This window comes from Leuresthes tenuis, unplaced genomic scaffold, assembly GCF_036924035.1.
Source record: "Leuresthes tenuis unplaced genomic scaffold, fLeuTen1.0.hap1 SCAF_8, whole genome shotgun sequence".
NCBI lineage: Eukaryota > Metazoa > Chordata > Actinopteri > Atheriniformes > Atherinopsidae > Leuresthes > Leuresthes tenuis.
Window position 1 is genome coordinate 35,324,065 of NW_027325362.1, and position 17,915 is coordinate 35,341,979.

General features: G+C 37.3%; 1 protein-coding gene across 1 annotated transcript in view; it reads right to left on the minus strand.

The window, feature by feature from the left end:
* Positions 1–15,583, minus strand: part of slc18a2 (solute carrier family 18 member 2) — a 31,763-nt gene extending 16,180 nt beyond the window's left edge. The window contains exons 1-10 of the mRNA XM_072391576.1: positions 15,508–15,583; positions 15,171–15,349; positions 11,042–11,381; positions 6,924–6,982; positions 6,740–6,823; positions 5,330–5,422; positions 4,758–4,847; positions 4,569–4,612; positions 2,734–2,794; positions 320–415 (exon numbers count right to left, since the gene is read on the minus strand). Of these exons, the coding sequence (XP_072247677.1) occupies positions 320–415; positions 2,734–2,794; positions 4,569–4,612; positions 4,758–4,847; positions 5,330–5,422; positions 6,740–6,823; positions 6,924–6,982; positions 11,042–11,381; positions 15,171–15,349; positions 15,508–15,554 (1,093 nt within the window). The 5' untranslated portion in view covers positions 15,555–15,583. The remainder of the gene's footprint in view (positions 1–319; positions 416–2,733; positions 2,795–4,568; positions 4,613–4,757; positions 4,848–5,329; positions 5,423–6,739; positions 6,824–6,923; positions 6,983–11,041; positions 11,382–15,170; positions 15,350–15,507) is intronic.
* Between the last annotated feature and the right edge of the window lie 2,332 nt (positions 15,584–17,915).

A 17,915-nucleotide genomic window follows, 5' to 3' on the forward strand; every position in this document is an offset into this window, starting at 1 on the left:
TTACAGTTTTAGAATAAGAGTGACTACAGAACACAACTAACAAAATAAGGGCTAGTTTGTCTGCAAAAAAAAGGTGTTCCACCTACTTTTATCCAAAACTACTACTACATTTAAAAACAATTATTTTGCTGAAGAGAGGCACATCTTTTAAATATAACACACCCCATAATTCTGACCTCAGTCATAGAAAGGTTGCCAATGGGCATTCTGGGGTTTGTATGGATGGTCCTCTTTGCATGAAAGTTTCAAAGGTGCTGTAACATTGCATGCAGTAATTGTCATGTGTATTTCTGTGCATTGCACAGGGCTTTGTAAATACCTAGCTGCCATTTTCTGGTACACATAGTCTCCATCATCCAGATCGGTAGCGTTGGCTCCATCATAGCAATAGCCATGTTTCCAAAACAAATGGCACCTGGGGATGAAGATTAAAGATAAAAGCGTACATCATCAATTATGGTCTGTCTTTGGTCTTTGTGGGTTATTTTTCCAACCCCCTACCACCTTTACATAAGCACACACAAAAATACAGACTGCTCTATTTAACTTGATGATACGGAAAAGGCTCACTCATAGAGATGTAATTTTATAGCCAGAAACATTTGCATTACCCTGTATAAGAAGCCTATGCTGGCACATTGACTAAAAAAAAAGAAAAAAAGAAAATATTCATGCATGACTGGATTTTTTTTTCTACTTTGTAACCAAAGACAGGCTGTATTTTGAAAGACAAAGACACAGAGGTAAGTCTCTGCAGGAAGAATAGGTGGTTACACATCCAGATTAGCTGTGCAAACATTAAGCTCTCTATTGGCTGAAATGTGTCATCATCCATGTGATATAAGATGAATACATTTGACCTCACTAAATCTTTATATCAAGTAAGAAAAATCTGTTGAAAAAAGACTAATGGTTGTCTCTCCACTGTCCATATAAGGGAATTGGGGGTAACGCCAGAGGAGCTAAATATGAGCTATCAATCAACAGAACTGTCACCCGAGACTGTAAGATCAGGCATACAAATCTGTGCACAGCTACCACAAAGTTTCCATTCCATTCTTCCATTCCATCTTATGTAGGCCGGAAACCCCTCAGCCAGATCATACCAAATAATGATTATGGGTACTGACTCTGAAGTAGAGCAATTATCAGCTACACGGGACTAAGCAAGACATCGACTCGCAGATCGACCTTGCCAAGTAATACCCCAAGGTTATTGAAATGTCATTCAGACTTCATACATGTGGCTAAAATCAATCAAAGTGAGACATTATCATCACAACTGAAGGAGTTGAACTACCAAAAGATAGCAAAGTCAATTTTCTGGACTGCTACAAATCCCTAGGCCTCAGGCATATGGCAACGCTGCAAGGGAGTCAGCCACAACGTACAAAGATTAAGGCAAATCCTGAACGGTCAGTGGAATGCAAGGAGCAAACTCTCAGCCATCAACATGTATGTCCTGACAATTATCATATACTTAGATGGTATAGTAACTTAATCAAAGGAGGAGATAAAAGACACTTATATCAGGTCAAGAAAGCTCCTTGCAATACACGTAGGGTTTCACCCCAAGTCCAGCACCCTGAGATTGTATGCTAAGAGGAATTAAGGGGGCCGGGGACAAGAGAGCGTCAGAGCAGCTCCAGGATGAAACAACAAAGATTCAGGAATACATTTGTAAGATGGCCCCCAGTGATGAACTGCTAAGTGAGTGTCTCAGGCTGATGAAACCCAGTGAGGAGGAGGAGAAAAAGGAGGAACCATCGTGGAATGGAAAGTAAAGATCCGACATGCCATGTACTACCAACAGATTGAAGAAATGGGTGACATTGAGAATAACTATCAGTGGTCCTAAGAGTGTTTTTTGGAGTAGCTGAGAACTGGAAAAGGTCAGATTTGGTGGGATTTGCTGATTACCACTGAATCGAATTGTGATCTGTAGTGCACTTCAAAGAGTTTTTAAGATGTGTAGAAATATTTCAGTGTAATTCTAGTCTTCCTGAAAATTTGCTTTGCTTTTGCTAGAAGCAACTCTGTGTATTCTGGCATTGTGTTTACAAAACTAAGATGGAGCCTCACATCAAAGTTTCTTTGTGTAGTTCTGTTTGTGTCACAGTGAAGAGGAAAGTAACATCAGCTTTTAGAGGTAATAGAAAAAAAAAGTCAGAAGCGGTAGTTTGGGCAAGTCAATGAGACCCTGTCTTGATGTTTGTGGGAGCCTTGTAGGCATGCTGAAATGGGCATGCCCAGCTGGCAGGTACTGCATATATTCATCCGGTTAATCTCCTACAAATCTAAAAAAGTGGCTAAACTGTATGCACACGACAGCAACTGCATACCCAACAACAATAAACCTGTTTTTACCATGTGAACACCCTAAAATATTCAGACATTTTCTGCAGTTGCGGATCACACATATGCACTTCCACAGTAATTAGTAAGAGTAATCTCAAAGTCCAAGATGGATGTTATGGACATTTACATTCGTATATGCAGCCGCTCCAGAACGTGTCAGAAAAATTCTGCACTGCAGTGCAACTGTGAAAAAGTGACACACAGCTGTAATCACTGTTTTTTTTCTTGGCTATCTTTTACATTCAGCACTCATTAAACAATACAATTTGAAGCCAGTTTCAGAGCAGCAATTCCTGCTATTTCTTAGCAGATGCTTCTCCAGAGTGGGCTAGCATTATTTTCCCTCACGTCCATTGATTTCTGTTATTTTCTTACCAGCTGCAATTATAATGTATGGATCCTTCATGAGTGTCAGGAGTGGGGTCCCCTTCTGACTCTGTGTGAAAGGGACAATTAAACCATTCCGTGTTAAATACAATGTTAAACAGAATTTGTTTTAAAAATCTACATCTTACATTACCAACACTAAATATATAAAATGTGATAATTATGACAACTGAGTAACAAATATTGTATACAAGGCAAAAAGGCAAAGTTACCAACAACATATTTTAAATACAATTAATCTGTTTGATAGTACTTCCTATCAATCTATAAAGAAACGATAAACACAGTACAAAGTAAGAAGAAAATGTTTCACTTTTTATCGTTGTAAGGAATTGGAATTTCATTTGAGATAAGCTGAGTCAAATACATTTGACTGCCTGCTTATTAAAAATAAGATAAAATCTCATGAACCCTGTACAGTTTGTTCATTTATTAAAAAGAACTATAATTTCTTTCTACAAGTCTCCATGGAATATTTTTAAAGTATTATGCATGCCTATTGAGATTATATTTCATAAATGTGAAGACAATGTTGAGTGAAAAATGAGAGAAACTAGTGATGGCCAGAAACAAATTCATATTTTTTTAACCACTAGCGTTACTCTTTGGTTGTCATCTCTGTGGTTTTTGATCAGGAATTGGAGTAATCGACCACCAACTGGAAAGCTGGTTTGAATCTCTGCTGCTCCAGTCCACATGTTAAAGTTTCCTTCTTCCAGAACCCTACAGTGCCCCTGATGTGCTCAAATGGGTATGAGTTTGTGAGTGATGACGAAAAAGTGCTGAATGTATTTCAACAGAGCTTTTGTGTGAATGGGCGATTGTGGCTTGTTCTTGAAAAATGTTTTTACAGGTCAATACCACAAGAAAAGCGCTCCATCAATGTAGTCCACAATTTCACAAATATATTATGTGTGTTCCTGCAAAGACGATATTTTTTCTTCATTAGTTATGGTCAAATGAGGAATGAGGTGTATGAGGAAGTAATAGAGCACTATCATATGTCGCTACTTGCATGAGAATTTTAGCATGTTAATAGTTGATCATTTTTGATTAAAGAGCTCTCTGAATTATCATTAATCCTCCTTAAAAAAGACAAGCTGGCCGTAAGTTCTCTTAATGTACAGGTTTAAATTGCATATTAAGTTAGAAATTAAACATAAAGGCAGGTTGTGTTTAGATCAGTACATGTTAGATACATAACCAAACCAAAAAAAAAAGACAAAACTGAAAAAATAATATAATAATATGGAATAAAACACAGTCATAGAATATAAAACATCTTACTGCTGTAATATCATTTTTGTAATAAGAATTGTTTCTGCATTTGGAGATGGATTTTATTTGAAAAAAAAAAACCTTCTAGCTTACTGTTTTATTAGTGGCCATTATCAATGATACACATTAGCTGCATAGAATGAAAAAAGGACCCTTCATTGGTTAACATCAATTCAGTTAACAGCAGACTCCTGTTTCTATACCTCAGCTTTTAAGTACATATAGTTTTAAGTGATAGAAAAATATAAAAAAAACTAAACCTTTAACATCGAATTTCACTCCAAGTTCCTGTATCCTGAATACTAAACTGTCCAGATGAGTTGCACCACATCACACTTTTCACTTCTGTCAAATTTATTATGCAAAATAGTCTATTTACCATTTACTCAAAAGCACGTGTTTTCCACTGTCCCCCTTTTCTCCACCAGTCTGTTTAATCAATGGAGTGTCATGAAATAGCTTTAAATTGTTCTGTGGCTGTAAAGGTCAGTTCAATAAAGTGAGATAATTGTTAGGAAATGAATTATCAAGGCAAACACTCTCACCTCTGGTTCCACTTTGGTGGGCTGAAGAACAAAGAGCTGCAGAGCTGTGATGACAAAGTGAAGCAACTTAATGTAAGCCTCAGGTATCTCAACTATTATTGCAAGTTTGATGTTGGACGTTAGGTGTTATTATTTCTACTGTAAATAGCTGTTTTTGGTGAAAAAATTAAAATAAAACAATGACTGTACCTCCATCAAACAAAGCCAGGAAAGCCAGAATAAGAAAAGGAGCTGTTTTTCCAACAAAGTCATACATCACACTGCCGAATGGTGGGCCAACTGTAGAGGACACAACGGATGGTGAGTGGTGGAGAGGTTGACAAACTATCATAACTTGTCCCTGACAGCTCAAGCTGTAACAACAGTGTCTGCTTATGTTTTTATTGTTTGTGTTATGTTTATTCATTTATATATTTTTTAATAACAAGTCAAGACATGTCTGTGCTGTCTGTCTTTGGAAGCTGAGTAAATATCTCAACAGATTTTAATTAGGTTTTATTCAAGTAGAGGGTGCTCCCATATATATTCCTGATTATGAATAGGGTAGGATTAAATAAGTTATACTCCCTCCTACTCCTTTTGAGCATGTTGGAATTTTTGTAGCTTATTGTTATAACAAATATGCATTTTGTTATTGCTCTCTTTCTTTTTAACATGTTTGAAATAAAGATTTTATTCATTCATTTAGATCTGTTGTGTTATGCTCACTGAAGCATCTGAAGAAACGTTGCAATATGAATGTGTGCGGTACATGTACATACCTAACACTCCCAATGCCAGACCTCCCAAGGCAATCCCAATGGCATGACCTCTCTCCTCATCATCTGTGTACACATTAGCAAGCATTCCCATGCCTAAAAACACACAGAATAGGACAGGCTATACAAACAAACTTCACCAACTTTACAGACACAGCAGTTACTTACAGAAGACAGCAATGTGACACAAGAAATATTATTTGTCTCTGACATTTGAAGAGACACTTAAAAAGCAGCTATTTAATTTCTTCCAACTTTAGTACTAATGGTAAGTGAACAAACCACACACAAATGTGAGACTGTACAGTGTTTGGCCTATGTCTTTGTTACTGAAGTCACGTTATAGTCAAACAAAGAATGTGGCAAGATATGGTGTTTGTAGTATATTTACTGGTGATGCTAATCATTAAAGCTTATTAAGACTCCACAATGTGTTACTAAAAGTCCAGACATGGCCAGTCTGGCTGGCTAATGAGACATGCTACTATTTCTAAGCACTTCAGCAGTAAAATGATATGATTCATGATTTTCTCATTCATCGGTTTTACAGTATGTCTTGTTTTGAGGAGCGAGAAGGATAGAGATACTAAGGATACGACTATTGCTTCTGCTCTATAATACTGAATGTGAGTTAAATTGCAATGTCAATGCAGGGCCTAAAAAACTAGTAGTATATCCCACAACCTTGAATCCATTTAATTTAACACCAACATTCATTTAGACATTCCTAATTACATTAGCATGAGCAGTCGTTTCCCAAACTTCTTCCCAACTACTGCTGTAGTAATTGGCTAGTAGCTAGTTTACCTCGTTATGTTAATTGAGCCTATTTTAGCTAGATGTAATTTCTTTCAAACTACTGACAAGTGCAGAAGGTGGTTAACTGGTTTCAACCAAAGTCTAGTGCTTGAAGCTATATGTGTATGTATGTGTATGCATGAAATATCTTTCACTAATAATGATTCCAATATGTTTTTAACTTAATTCTAGAGTATACATTTTCAGAAACAAATGACGATGATTCATGGTTTAACACAGCCTAGTCACAGCCATCATTAGAAAAGCAAGAATCAGATATGTGCTGGGAAATTGTGGTTTCCAGAAATATTGAATTGTTGCAACGTTCTTGGAAGACTGGACTGTAAATTTACCGATAAGTTATGATAACAACATGTGAATACTGTCCTAAGAACAGCTTGGAGGACTGCGGTGTTCACCTCTCTCAAGCCCAACAACAATTAGGCCACAAACAAGTCATGATTTAGCACTAACATAAGTGAATGGACTTAACTGACCCAAAACTAATCCAATCACAGATAAAGGAATGCTAACATTTTCAAATATTGACTAGAAAATAGTTGAATAGACTTATACATTGCATATGATAAAGAAACAGAGAGAAATAGATAGTACCAGCCACTGATGAGCAGGAGGAGCCCACACCTTGAAGTGATCTGGCCAGGAACAGCAGAGTGTAGCTTGATGAGAAAGCAAACACTTCACAACAGTAAAAACAAACAAAAAAAATCAAATAAACAAGAACAATCAGGCAGCATTCTGAAATGATGATAATCAAGACAGATCTATTAAAACTTACTGATAGTAGAGATAAACATGATACAGAAGCCAGCAAATATGGGAAGTTGATATCCTATTCTAAAGGGACACAGAGGATAAAAGACAGATATTACATTTTCATTGCAAGAATGTAGTTAATATTTTCTATACAAATACACATAGTAAAAGAAAATATCATTTTCAGCATCTAAAATGGAAGATCCTCTGATGAGGATATCGTTGTAAAAATTAAACAAGTCCTGAGCAGCCAGTCATCAATTAGAATACACTATTTGTAAGCCAAAACAGGTATGAGGGACTTTGCTCTATGTGTAAAAGGAGTCAAAAGAACAGCTAGCCAAACTATGTTGTAACACAAAATCATCACATGAATGAATTTGTGCAACACATTGTTGTCAGTCATCATTTCTATCCCTTTTCACCAAAACATCGGAGATGGATTAAAAGGCTAAAAGCTGCCAAGCACATGAGTTGTGTTCCCCGTACATACCCGGTACGCTTCACTTGCCTTGCTGTGTCCTCTGTTAGGAGTGAAGGTGACTAACAGCCAATAATAAGACTGTGTTCTCTCTTTGCCTCAGTTACTGCATATATGAGTGCCCATTTGAGACACTAAATATTGGTTTTGAAATAAATGCCAGCTAGAGCAGTCGTTTCCATTCTGCCTAAAAATATCTCACACATTCTACTAGAGAAATCTTTGGACAGGCTCTTTTTAAATTTTTTTTAGTAAAATTATTATTTTTTAAATGATTATCTATTCATATTTAATTAGATTATTATCTATTCATTTATTTTTCATAATAAAATCTATTTCAATATCAATGTTTATAATAGGCCCATTTGCACTTCTTTTATAACCATACCAATTATCTTCAGTGCATCTTAAAGTGGCAGATTTATTTAATTTAACCTTGATCTAACCAGGAAAAACCTCCTTGAGATTAAAAATGTCTTTTTCAAGAGTGTCTGGCCAAGACGGGCAGCAGTACATTAAACAGTTTCAGACAAATACATACACACAAAAAAACATTAAAAACAGAATCAGGTCAATGAGTTAGTCAATGAGATGAGCTGTAACAAAGCATCTTGGAAAATATCTAGTGTGTCCTGGTGTTTTCTGTCATTTTCTGTCATCTTGACTCCATGATGCTGAGATCCGGGGTCTGTGGGGGCAATATGTTGCAGGCTATCTTTTTATGAATTTCTATGCTACTACAGAACTGGACTAACAAAGTTCTGGAGCAAAACTGTGTCTCTCAACCCACATGGTGGTAGTTACATCCGCTAATTTGAAAGCCAGCCCTCATCAGGGATTCAGGGCTGTTTCCTTTCTACCCCTTCAATTAGGCATTCTCTTTAAATTGATTGAATATGTCATCCTTGGCTACTTTCTTTGCAACCCACCCCTCTATGTCATGGCAACACTAATGGCTAACATGGCAAACATGACCTCTGAATTAGTCAGGGTCATGTTTGCCATTGATGCTGCTCTGTTATGTGCTCTGGGGAGATCTTTGCTGCTGCTCTCTCTGCTTTCAGGTAATCTGTGTCTGAACATGGAAGGGCAGGGAGGTCACAGAAAAGAACCATTCCACCAAATATATACTACTGCAACTGCACATGGTAATAATGATCTTTTGACGAAAGTGATTCGGACTTCAATGGGCTTTAGCTGCTAAAGACTCCACTTGCTACTCTTTTGCAGACATTTTCTACTGGCCAAGTAGTGTACAGTCAGTTGACTGTACTGGCTGCTGTAAGAGCTTAAATGTGCCAATTTATTATTTGAAGCATTAGCTTTAGGGGTGGGGGAAATTTCCGCTTCCTAGATGCATCGCTACTTGGACGTGGACGATTTTGAATCGATTCACAAGCATCCAAATTTCAATTATTCAAATACAGTTACTCAGGCTGTTCTAAAATGCAGAACTAAGACGCGAGGTACGCGGCATCTCCGGGACACTATGGGGAGCGCACCAGGAGCGGACACGCCGCATGGAGGAAAACAAACATGGCTGACCCCAGCTACCCACTTCACCTTGAGATCCGAACAGCTCCTTCTAATTGAAAAGCAGACGTGTGGAATCACTTCGGCTTCTACAAAGCAAATTGGATTAGAGTCACGTTATTATGACGTTATCGAGGTGTAGTGCAGGGAAATACAATCCTCCATGAAGACGTTTTTACTTTGTTTCTGCACGAGACTTCCTGTCCCGCACAATCTGCGTTGTTCTTCGGCGCCCGGAAAAAATAGAAGCTCTATATACCTGCTGCTGAGGCCCGTGAAAGCTCATTGATTAGAATTAGAATTGAAACGTATCAGCTCCGCTGCCGTGCTGGAATTTAGGGGTTAACTCAATTCCACCTGACTTAACTTTCCAGTTTGCACGCATTTCCATTAGTTTAATAAAATATATTGGAAATGAATTCAACTAGTTTCTTATTACAAATGCACTGTTTTTCAAAATTGCAAGTTATGAATGCTTAATCATTGAGACAAAAAGACATGTTGTGAAAAAGTGCATCATTATAAATAAATTAAAGACCCATCAATAATCGTTTTATAATCGAATCGTAGCCCCTGAATCGTGAAGAGCCCAAAGATTCCCACCCCTAATAAGCTTTGTGTTATATATGTATATGTATGTATATATAAATGCTGGAGACAAAAACAATCTTGAAATAATACACAGATAACATTAAAAAACAAAACGTTTGTCTGAGCACATTTTAATTTAAATGACTACTCCCATTTTTATGCATGGCTTGTTAGGGGTTTTGGGATTATTTTTTGAAAATAATCCAGTCTATCACACTCATATATGTAGGCTAAAATGTGAGTGACTCACCCACTGTGTTGATATCCATGCATCATCGGACAAATGCACATGCACACGCATGCAAAAACACATAATCAGGAATTGTGCTCCATTTAATTCAGCTGGATTAGATCTGTAGTATCTGCCATGGTATTAAACCATCAAAACAACATCAACCTGACATGTTTATCATATACAGCATTTGATTAAAGCTCATTTTCTTCAATTTGTGTTGGATATTGCTATAGATATGACCATGACTGTTACTCTGTTTTGAATTTTCTAAACATAGGAGGTCATTTGAACCATGATTTTGACCCAGGGCTTGCCAGAAGTATCTACAGTCTGAGAAGAAACTCGTCACACTGTCTATCCTTTGATTTTCAGTTTTTTTCCTTTTCTCTAACAGTTGTTAGCCTCACATTAAATGCTCATACAGGGATGTATTACATGCCAGAAACGATTATCATGGTAGTTCCAAGATGTTCCTGCATGTCTATTTTCTTTCCCATGGCCAGCATATCATAGTTATTTTAAAATATTGAATTAACAATCGGATAATCATTTTAAAACTAAATTTCTGTTACTACCAAAAGGTAATTAAAAAATTAAAAACTCAATTGCAGAAAATCCACATAAATTACATTATCTCAATTTGTCCATTCAAAGCAAATGAGTCACAACCTTTAGGCTTGTTGAAGGGTTTTAGTTATAGACTTAATAAATGAGGATATATGCACAGCTACACACCGATATACACTGCTTGACCAAAAACCAAAAAAGGAAAAAAAGTCAAATACTCAAATTGCACCATATTTAGCTTTGATAATGGCACTCATTTACATCAACGTTGTTTTGATAAGCTTATGCAGTTCAAGAACATCAGTTATATTTACCTTTTCTCCAAGATCTTGTATGTTTTGTATTGTGATAATGGGAAAAAAATCAAACAACTGCATGCAGTCTTTTCCAGCATATCCCAATGATTGTCAAAAGGGTTAAGTCCTTGGCACTGATGTGGGCAATCCATATTTTAAATGGTCCCTGTGGCACTTTTTCACAATTTGAGGCCAATGAATCTTGGAATTATCATCTTGTAAAAATGCCAATGCCATCATGGGAGGAAAAAAAAACAACTATTAATAGAAAAACATGGCCTTTCCAAATTTTCAGGAAGTCATCAAACCAAATTTTTTGGGCACATAACATTGCTGAACCTCCCCATACCAACTGAAGCAACTCCAAATCATTTGCATAGTTAAATTCGAGTCTTGATATTTTTTTTTTTTCAAAGAAAAGAGGCAGAAAAACCTACCTGTTTGTGAGTGGCCCAATGAAAGGGTTGGTAATGAGCTGCACAGTGGCCTTGGAAGCAAACAACAATCCTACTTTGACGTTTTCATTTAGCAGCTTGCTGGTGGACTGCGGGCAGTCAGAAGAGGAATTCTGTGGCAGCTTCATACGAGCAGGGATTGGAGAAACCAGGTCAGTAGGCCTGGTTGTGGAGTTTAAGCTTGACAATCTGACTGTGTTGTCGTATAAGGACACAATAGTGTGGAAAGATCCTGGATGATCCTGTTGTGACAAGCTATTGTTTCTTCCAGCTGTATCTGTTGACTCGTCCAGGTTGTACAGGTAGCTGGGAATGATGGGAACTGGTGGGCATAAAAAGGCAAAATTTAAATATTATGGTGAATAGTGAATCATAGACCCAGTGAAAAGTATATAGAACTTCAGATGAACATCAGCACATCACATATTACCCAGTGACAAAAACAAAGTCAAAATGCTGTTACCACCTGGCTCTAAGGTGGCAACAAGGAGGAAGGCACAAAGACAGATAAAGCTCAAAAAGTAGTTTTATTTTAATATAACTGAATTAACTTATTTGCAAATGAATGTGGCATGTAGGTAAGATAGGAGTCAGTCATGTCAGCGGTGTGTGGATACGTGGAGAATATAGTGAGATGTGTGTTGTATGGTGCAACAACCCAAACAAAGAAGCAACAATGGCAGGTCTGCAGCCTGCTGAGAGAGAGAGAAGCTATACAGAAGGCTGTGTTTTATGTCCTCTGGGGAGCCCAGCCCTCCTGGGCAGGTATAATTACGACCCTCCCACTCTACCCACTAACCACTCCCCGTACCTGCAATAGAAAGCAGAGGTAAACAGGTAGGCAGAGTGGGAGTGGTAGTCCCAATGTAAAGGCAGTGTGTATACAACAGCTTGTAAAAACATCTTTAGCAACAATCACTTGAAGTAATCATATCAGCCTATCTCATGGTTGTGGAGGAATTTTGTCCCACCTTTTTTACAACAGTTCTTCAATTCAAGTTTGCAGGCATTAATGTATGCACAGCTCTCTTAAGGTCCTACCACAGCATTTCAGTCAGGTCAAGGTCTGGACTTTGACTGTTGCAACACCTTGATTCTTTTCTTTTTCAGTTGTAGATTTGCTGCTGTTTGAGATCACTGTCCTATTGATGAGCCAGTTTGTGCCAAGCTTTAGCTGTATGAAAGATAACCTCAGATCTGACTCTAAAATACTTTGGTATACAGAGGAGTTCATGGTGGACTCAATGACAGCAGGTATTGTGGCTTTAAAACAAGCCCACCGTACTGTATTATCAAGCACATTGGTGCTGTCACAATCTTTAACATTTAACATGTCAACTGAAGCCTGAAGAACCTGAGATGTATCCCTTTGATTTAGTGCAGTTTCACTGAGCATTGCACAGTCTGACCTTAAGTTGAACTTGCTGGGACGTCCACTCCTGGAGAGATTGACAGCTGTCTTGACTGTTTTCCACTTGTGAATAATCTTTCATTCTGTAGAATAATGGACACCAAATAGTTTGGAAATAACCCTTGCCAGATTGTTGGGCAGTAACTATTGCTTCTCTTAGATCATTGCTGATGTCTTTCCCCCTTGCAATTATGTTAACACACACCTGAATGCTGCAAATCAGCAAACTGACAAAACTTCTGCTTTTATAGAGGAGCTAACACTTGATGATGATCAATTAATTGAGTAGATTTTAATTTGCTAGTCATCTAAGGTTATATCTACCTTATTTGTAGACCTGGTGTAGACCAAATTCATTGAAATATCAAGACCAATTTTCTTTATGTCTTGATGAGTCTTGGCTTGAATTGGACTGTATTATTGAAATGCCTTTGACATTTGCCTTGACATTTATTGTGATTTGGCGCTATATAAATAAAACTGAATTGAATTGAATTGAATAAGTCAAACCTTAAACTTGAAAGTTGTTCTGAAAATCTCATTGGCTCATGTTAGTTTGGCTCATCTGCGAATGAGCCAAACTAACATGTTTTTCGATGGACAACATACTGTCTACTGTGAACAGTCACCCTTGCATCAAAAGTAGTCATCAGAATTAAAATCAAATGTAACATTCAGTAACATTCAACAGTTTAAATATAATTCTAATACCACAAAATAACATTTTATACACTTGCAGTGTCAAGCCAGTGGAGATGTTTCAGAAAAAAAGTGCAGATTACACAGAAAAAATATAATTTCCATTAGTGTAGCCATTAAAAAGATATGTGTAAAAATATGTATAGGGCTAATGACTCATTTTCACTCAAGGTACAAACATTTTTGTGGTATGACATATTGCTTTTGGTAATTTCAGGGCTTTATCTTAGCAATTTCAACTTGAGAGAAAACAAGAAATGAAGGAAGAAATAAACACAGAAGGTCATTCAGTTAGAAATGGTTAGAAACCAAACAGCCCAAAGCCTTAGCATATTGGGTATTCTAAAAGATAAACTGAACTTAGATTGGAGAGACAAGGGTGGGGGGGCAAGGTAACACAGCACTGGGCTTGAAAGACAGTGTGTGCATAATAACACTTATTGGTAACTGAAATCAAAGAGATCGATGAATGGAGACATTTCTGTTGGGACAAATATGAAAAAAAAAATTGGAAATTAAAATGATGTCTTACCTTCCTCATGACACACTTGTTTGTCAGTTAGCTTACAAAAATGAAGAATTATAAATGATATTCATAAACATAAGACACTGAAACAATGTAATTTAGATGTAATGCATTTTTTAAAAAAAACAATAGTTACAAGCCTTTTGACATGGAAATTTAAGTTTGAGTTTCTGATGAAAAAGGGATAAACCTCTACACAATACTACTACTACAACTACTCTAGTATTACTACTACTACCACAGATAATGATGATCGTAATAAGAAGAAGAAGAAGAAGAGGAGGAGGATGAAGAAGAAGAATGATAGCAATGACATTGATGATCAAATAAACAGAGTAATTATGATAATAAACATCAGATAGCTTTTACAGCAGAAGTAACTCTATAAAATGAAAAAAGAAAGAAAACAATATTGTCCTACTTTCTATGTTCTAGAGACTGAAACAGACATTTCAGTTGGGATATTATATGATGAGTGTTGATTTTACCAAAAAGTACAATGTCTATTCATCACATATATTATGAATGATGTTCATACCATATTCACAAAATTAGTAATCTTAATATATAATTTTCTTCTTCAGTGATGTGATACATTTACATATTCTTTGTTTTGCCATAAATCAGGAAATAAGTTGCCAATTAAAGTCAGAAAAATGGTTCCATCTGTCGGAGAATGTCTAGAATCTGATTTAATACCAGGCGAAAAGCTGGAAGTCTGCAGATAGCAGAGCTGAAGGATAAATGGTGAAATATTTATGCCTATATGATTCAGGTATAAACCTTATTGTGTCACAGATGTAACAGACTGACATGTTGAAATTTTGCACTCTTAGGGAAACAACAAACTGCCAACGCTGATCTCAGTGTGTTCACTGTCAAAATTTGTAATAGAAAAATAATCCTTTCAAAAACCCTCAACTGTTACTGATAATCCACCGAAAAATCTTACATTTGAGGAAAACTTCAATTCCTAAATACAAATCTGCAAAAAGATTTCCAAAGTATTTCCTACTCATTTTCTATCTATTTATTAATTTTGTAATCATGGGGAAGCTGATGGTTTCTGGTATTTCACATTCACGGATGAGCTTTGGAAAACCTAGATATCCCCTGATATGGAGTTTTCATTACTAAAATTAAATCTAAAATTTCAATTTTACATTTTGAATATTAACAAAATCGGGCAAAATAAGATATTAGTTGAGATCATCATTAATGGAACAATTGGTTGGTTTGGTGAACACTGTAATAGAAAAGATACAAATGAATATTTGTGAAATATAGATATTTAATATGATGAGGGCATTTACAACAGTTGAAGACTGTGTTCACATAACAGCGCTGATCTCTTCATTTTTAAAGTTTCGTTAAGACTGAAACAACATATAAAAGACGGCATATTTGGACAGACATCACAACTTGCAGAAAAAAGAAAGGTGACTCAAAGTTTGCAGTAACGGGAGCACACCTACCAACTACAGTCAGCAACATGTTATCCAGGAGCAAGGCGACGAAAACAATGAAGAGAATCAATTTCCTCGACTGTCTTTCTTCTCTGAGCCATTTGATCAAATTAAACTGCCGGAGCGCATCTAATCCCCCCATGGTGATAGTCCAGAAAAGGGTACCACAATTGAAATGGCAGGTTCTCCTGAAGAAATACAGATGGACAAAATTTGAAATATCTTTACTTACTTTACTAGAGAATACTTTGGAACAAAAAATAAGATTTTACAACGCATTTGTGAAGAAGGACTGAACAAAGTGTTCAGTTTGTATGAAAAAGTGAGCACTCAGGGGATCTCCTACCTCAGACGAGCAGGGACAAGCGCCAGCTGAGCTGGGAACGAAATCATCTACTGACTTGAGCCGCTGCTGACGTCAGTCACCCTGCCACCCTACATCCTGCCATGGTTTTCAGATAGGGAACCCGGATTTTAAACAACATACCTGAGACTTCAAACAGGAGAACACAAATTAAAGCTGCCTGTGACCGCAATGTGAACATCATTTTGACTGGCAAAGTCTCGATATTTTACGATTTACCACCGGTCCAGCTGAGATTCATTGGCGCTCCGAAGAGTGAGCGAAAGGTATATTTATCTTGCACCTTAGCTGTTCGTCATAATCCCAGATGATAAGAAAAAACAATATATTATAATAATTAAACACGTAAAGAACAACTTTTACGCCTCTAATTTGACCTCAATTTAACTCACACTTAGCCTACAACATCTGAAGTAAAATGCGTGCAATATGCGACAGTGAAAACTACAAATATTCTGAAGTTTAACAATTACAAACTTCACAATTTAATGGTCCTGAACAGTAATCAGTCAGTCATTATTGACAACGCCAATATTATTTACTCCTTCATTGTCCAAACCTGTTACATCCTGTTCAGAATAGCGCAGAAGCTGGCTGTTCCCGCTGTCATGATGCGGGAGGTGCGGAATGCGGAATATAAAAAGAGTGAACCAAAACAGTATAGCTCTATTGCAACACACACCACACGTAGAGGGATTATGTATCCTAGTATACCTACACGTTTCTACAGAGACTAGGTATCTTTTAGGGATCTAAACAAGTGTTACCCTAAAGTAAAGTCAAATTGAAATGATTCACTGCTACTGATACTGGTGAGTGATGAGGCCAAGGTGATTAAATGTTTCAGATTAAATGTCTAAGGAAATGTTCTCACCAACTTTGGGTCTTTCCCTTCATAAAATGTATGAATTTTTACTGGATAGAGAAAGACAGAGGCTGCACAGTGGTGTGATGGTTTTCATGAGGGTTCCTTGTTTGTGCGGAGTTTCCTTGTAGTTCCAATACACGTATTGGAACTACAAGGAAACAAAAAAAGAGATTGTCTCCGGGTAATCCGGCTTGAAAACATGCACATTAGGTTAGTGGATGATTCTAAATGGTCCATAGGAGTAAGTGTGAATGTGTAAGGATGTTTATCTCATTTGTCTCTGTGTGGCGTTTTGATGGCCTGGTTACCTGTCCAGGGTGAACCCTGCCTCTAGCCCAATGGCAGCGGCGAAAGGCTCAATCTCTCCACTGACGACCTCCCCGTGCCCTCTTCCCCAGCGCTTGACAACAATGCCATCTTGTGCTGAGGTGGCACAGGTGCACCACAATAAGGTTTCTGAAAAAGTAAATATTATCATTCAGTTATTGTACTGATACTGAATCAGAGAAAATCCAGGTACATTTAATTAGATTAATGATTGTTATTATTATAATTATTATTATTTCTAAACTTTTGAGATTTTAAGTATTTTAAGTATTTTCTCGTCATAAAATGTATTACGAGATGCCTGCGCAAAAAAAGCTTATTACATTTCTCTGTCCAAGCGTGTGTTTATTAAGTTATTATTAAGTTTATTATTCTGCTTAATCCAGAGAAACATCCATATCTGTCCCAGTAGTAAGATCCAATGAGCCTGATGAAAGAGGAGACATGAGTTTATTCCTGAGAGGTAGGATCACACAAGGGGAGGAAATTCACAGGCATAATCAGGTTCCGATGCACCACCATCTCCTGACTTGTGGAAGTACAGTATGTCTATATTAGACAGTCCCAAATCATGTTAGGATGAATGCAGCGGGTCAGCCTGACTACTCAGCTCCCTTGGCGAGTGGTGGTCAGGCAGACTGGAAACCTCAGTGACCAGGCTGTATTCATCCTGGCAACAGCTTGCAGATGACACTTGCACATTTTACTTTATACAGGACTGAGGACCAATAGCAACTTTGGGATCATTAAAACTTTCCAGTGCTGCACACTGATATACATCAGCCAACTTAATGTTTCGTTTCACAGTGATAGGCTTATCAAAAGTATTTATCACTTTCATAGGTAGCCACTCATCATCTCTCAACAATGCTAGTTCTGCCAGCTATGACTGATTTTGATCTGGATCTTGTGCGTGTAGTCTCCATCATGACTCCATCATTAAAGTACTACCAGCTGCCATATTACTTGCCTCTTGCAGTTTGCCCCAGACCAAAAGTTTCGTCAGAAGCTCAAGCGTGATAGCCGTTTTGAAAGTTACACCTATTTCAGGAAGCCTCTGTGCACTCCTCCATCACAGCCATCAAGCTGAAAAGCCTTTTCTTGGAGTCTTACTCATCAATAGGTGTAGGGGAATTAGCACTCCATATTCCGTTTTTCAGCTTAAGATGATTGTCCAGGTACCTCAGCAAACTGC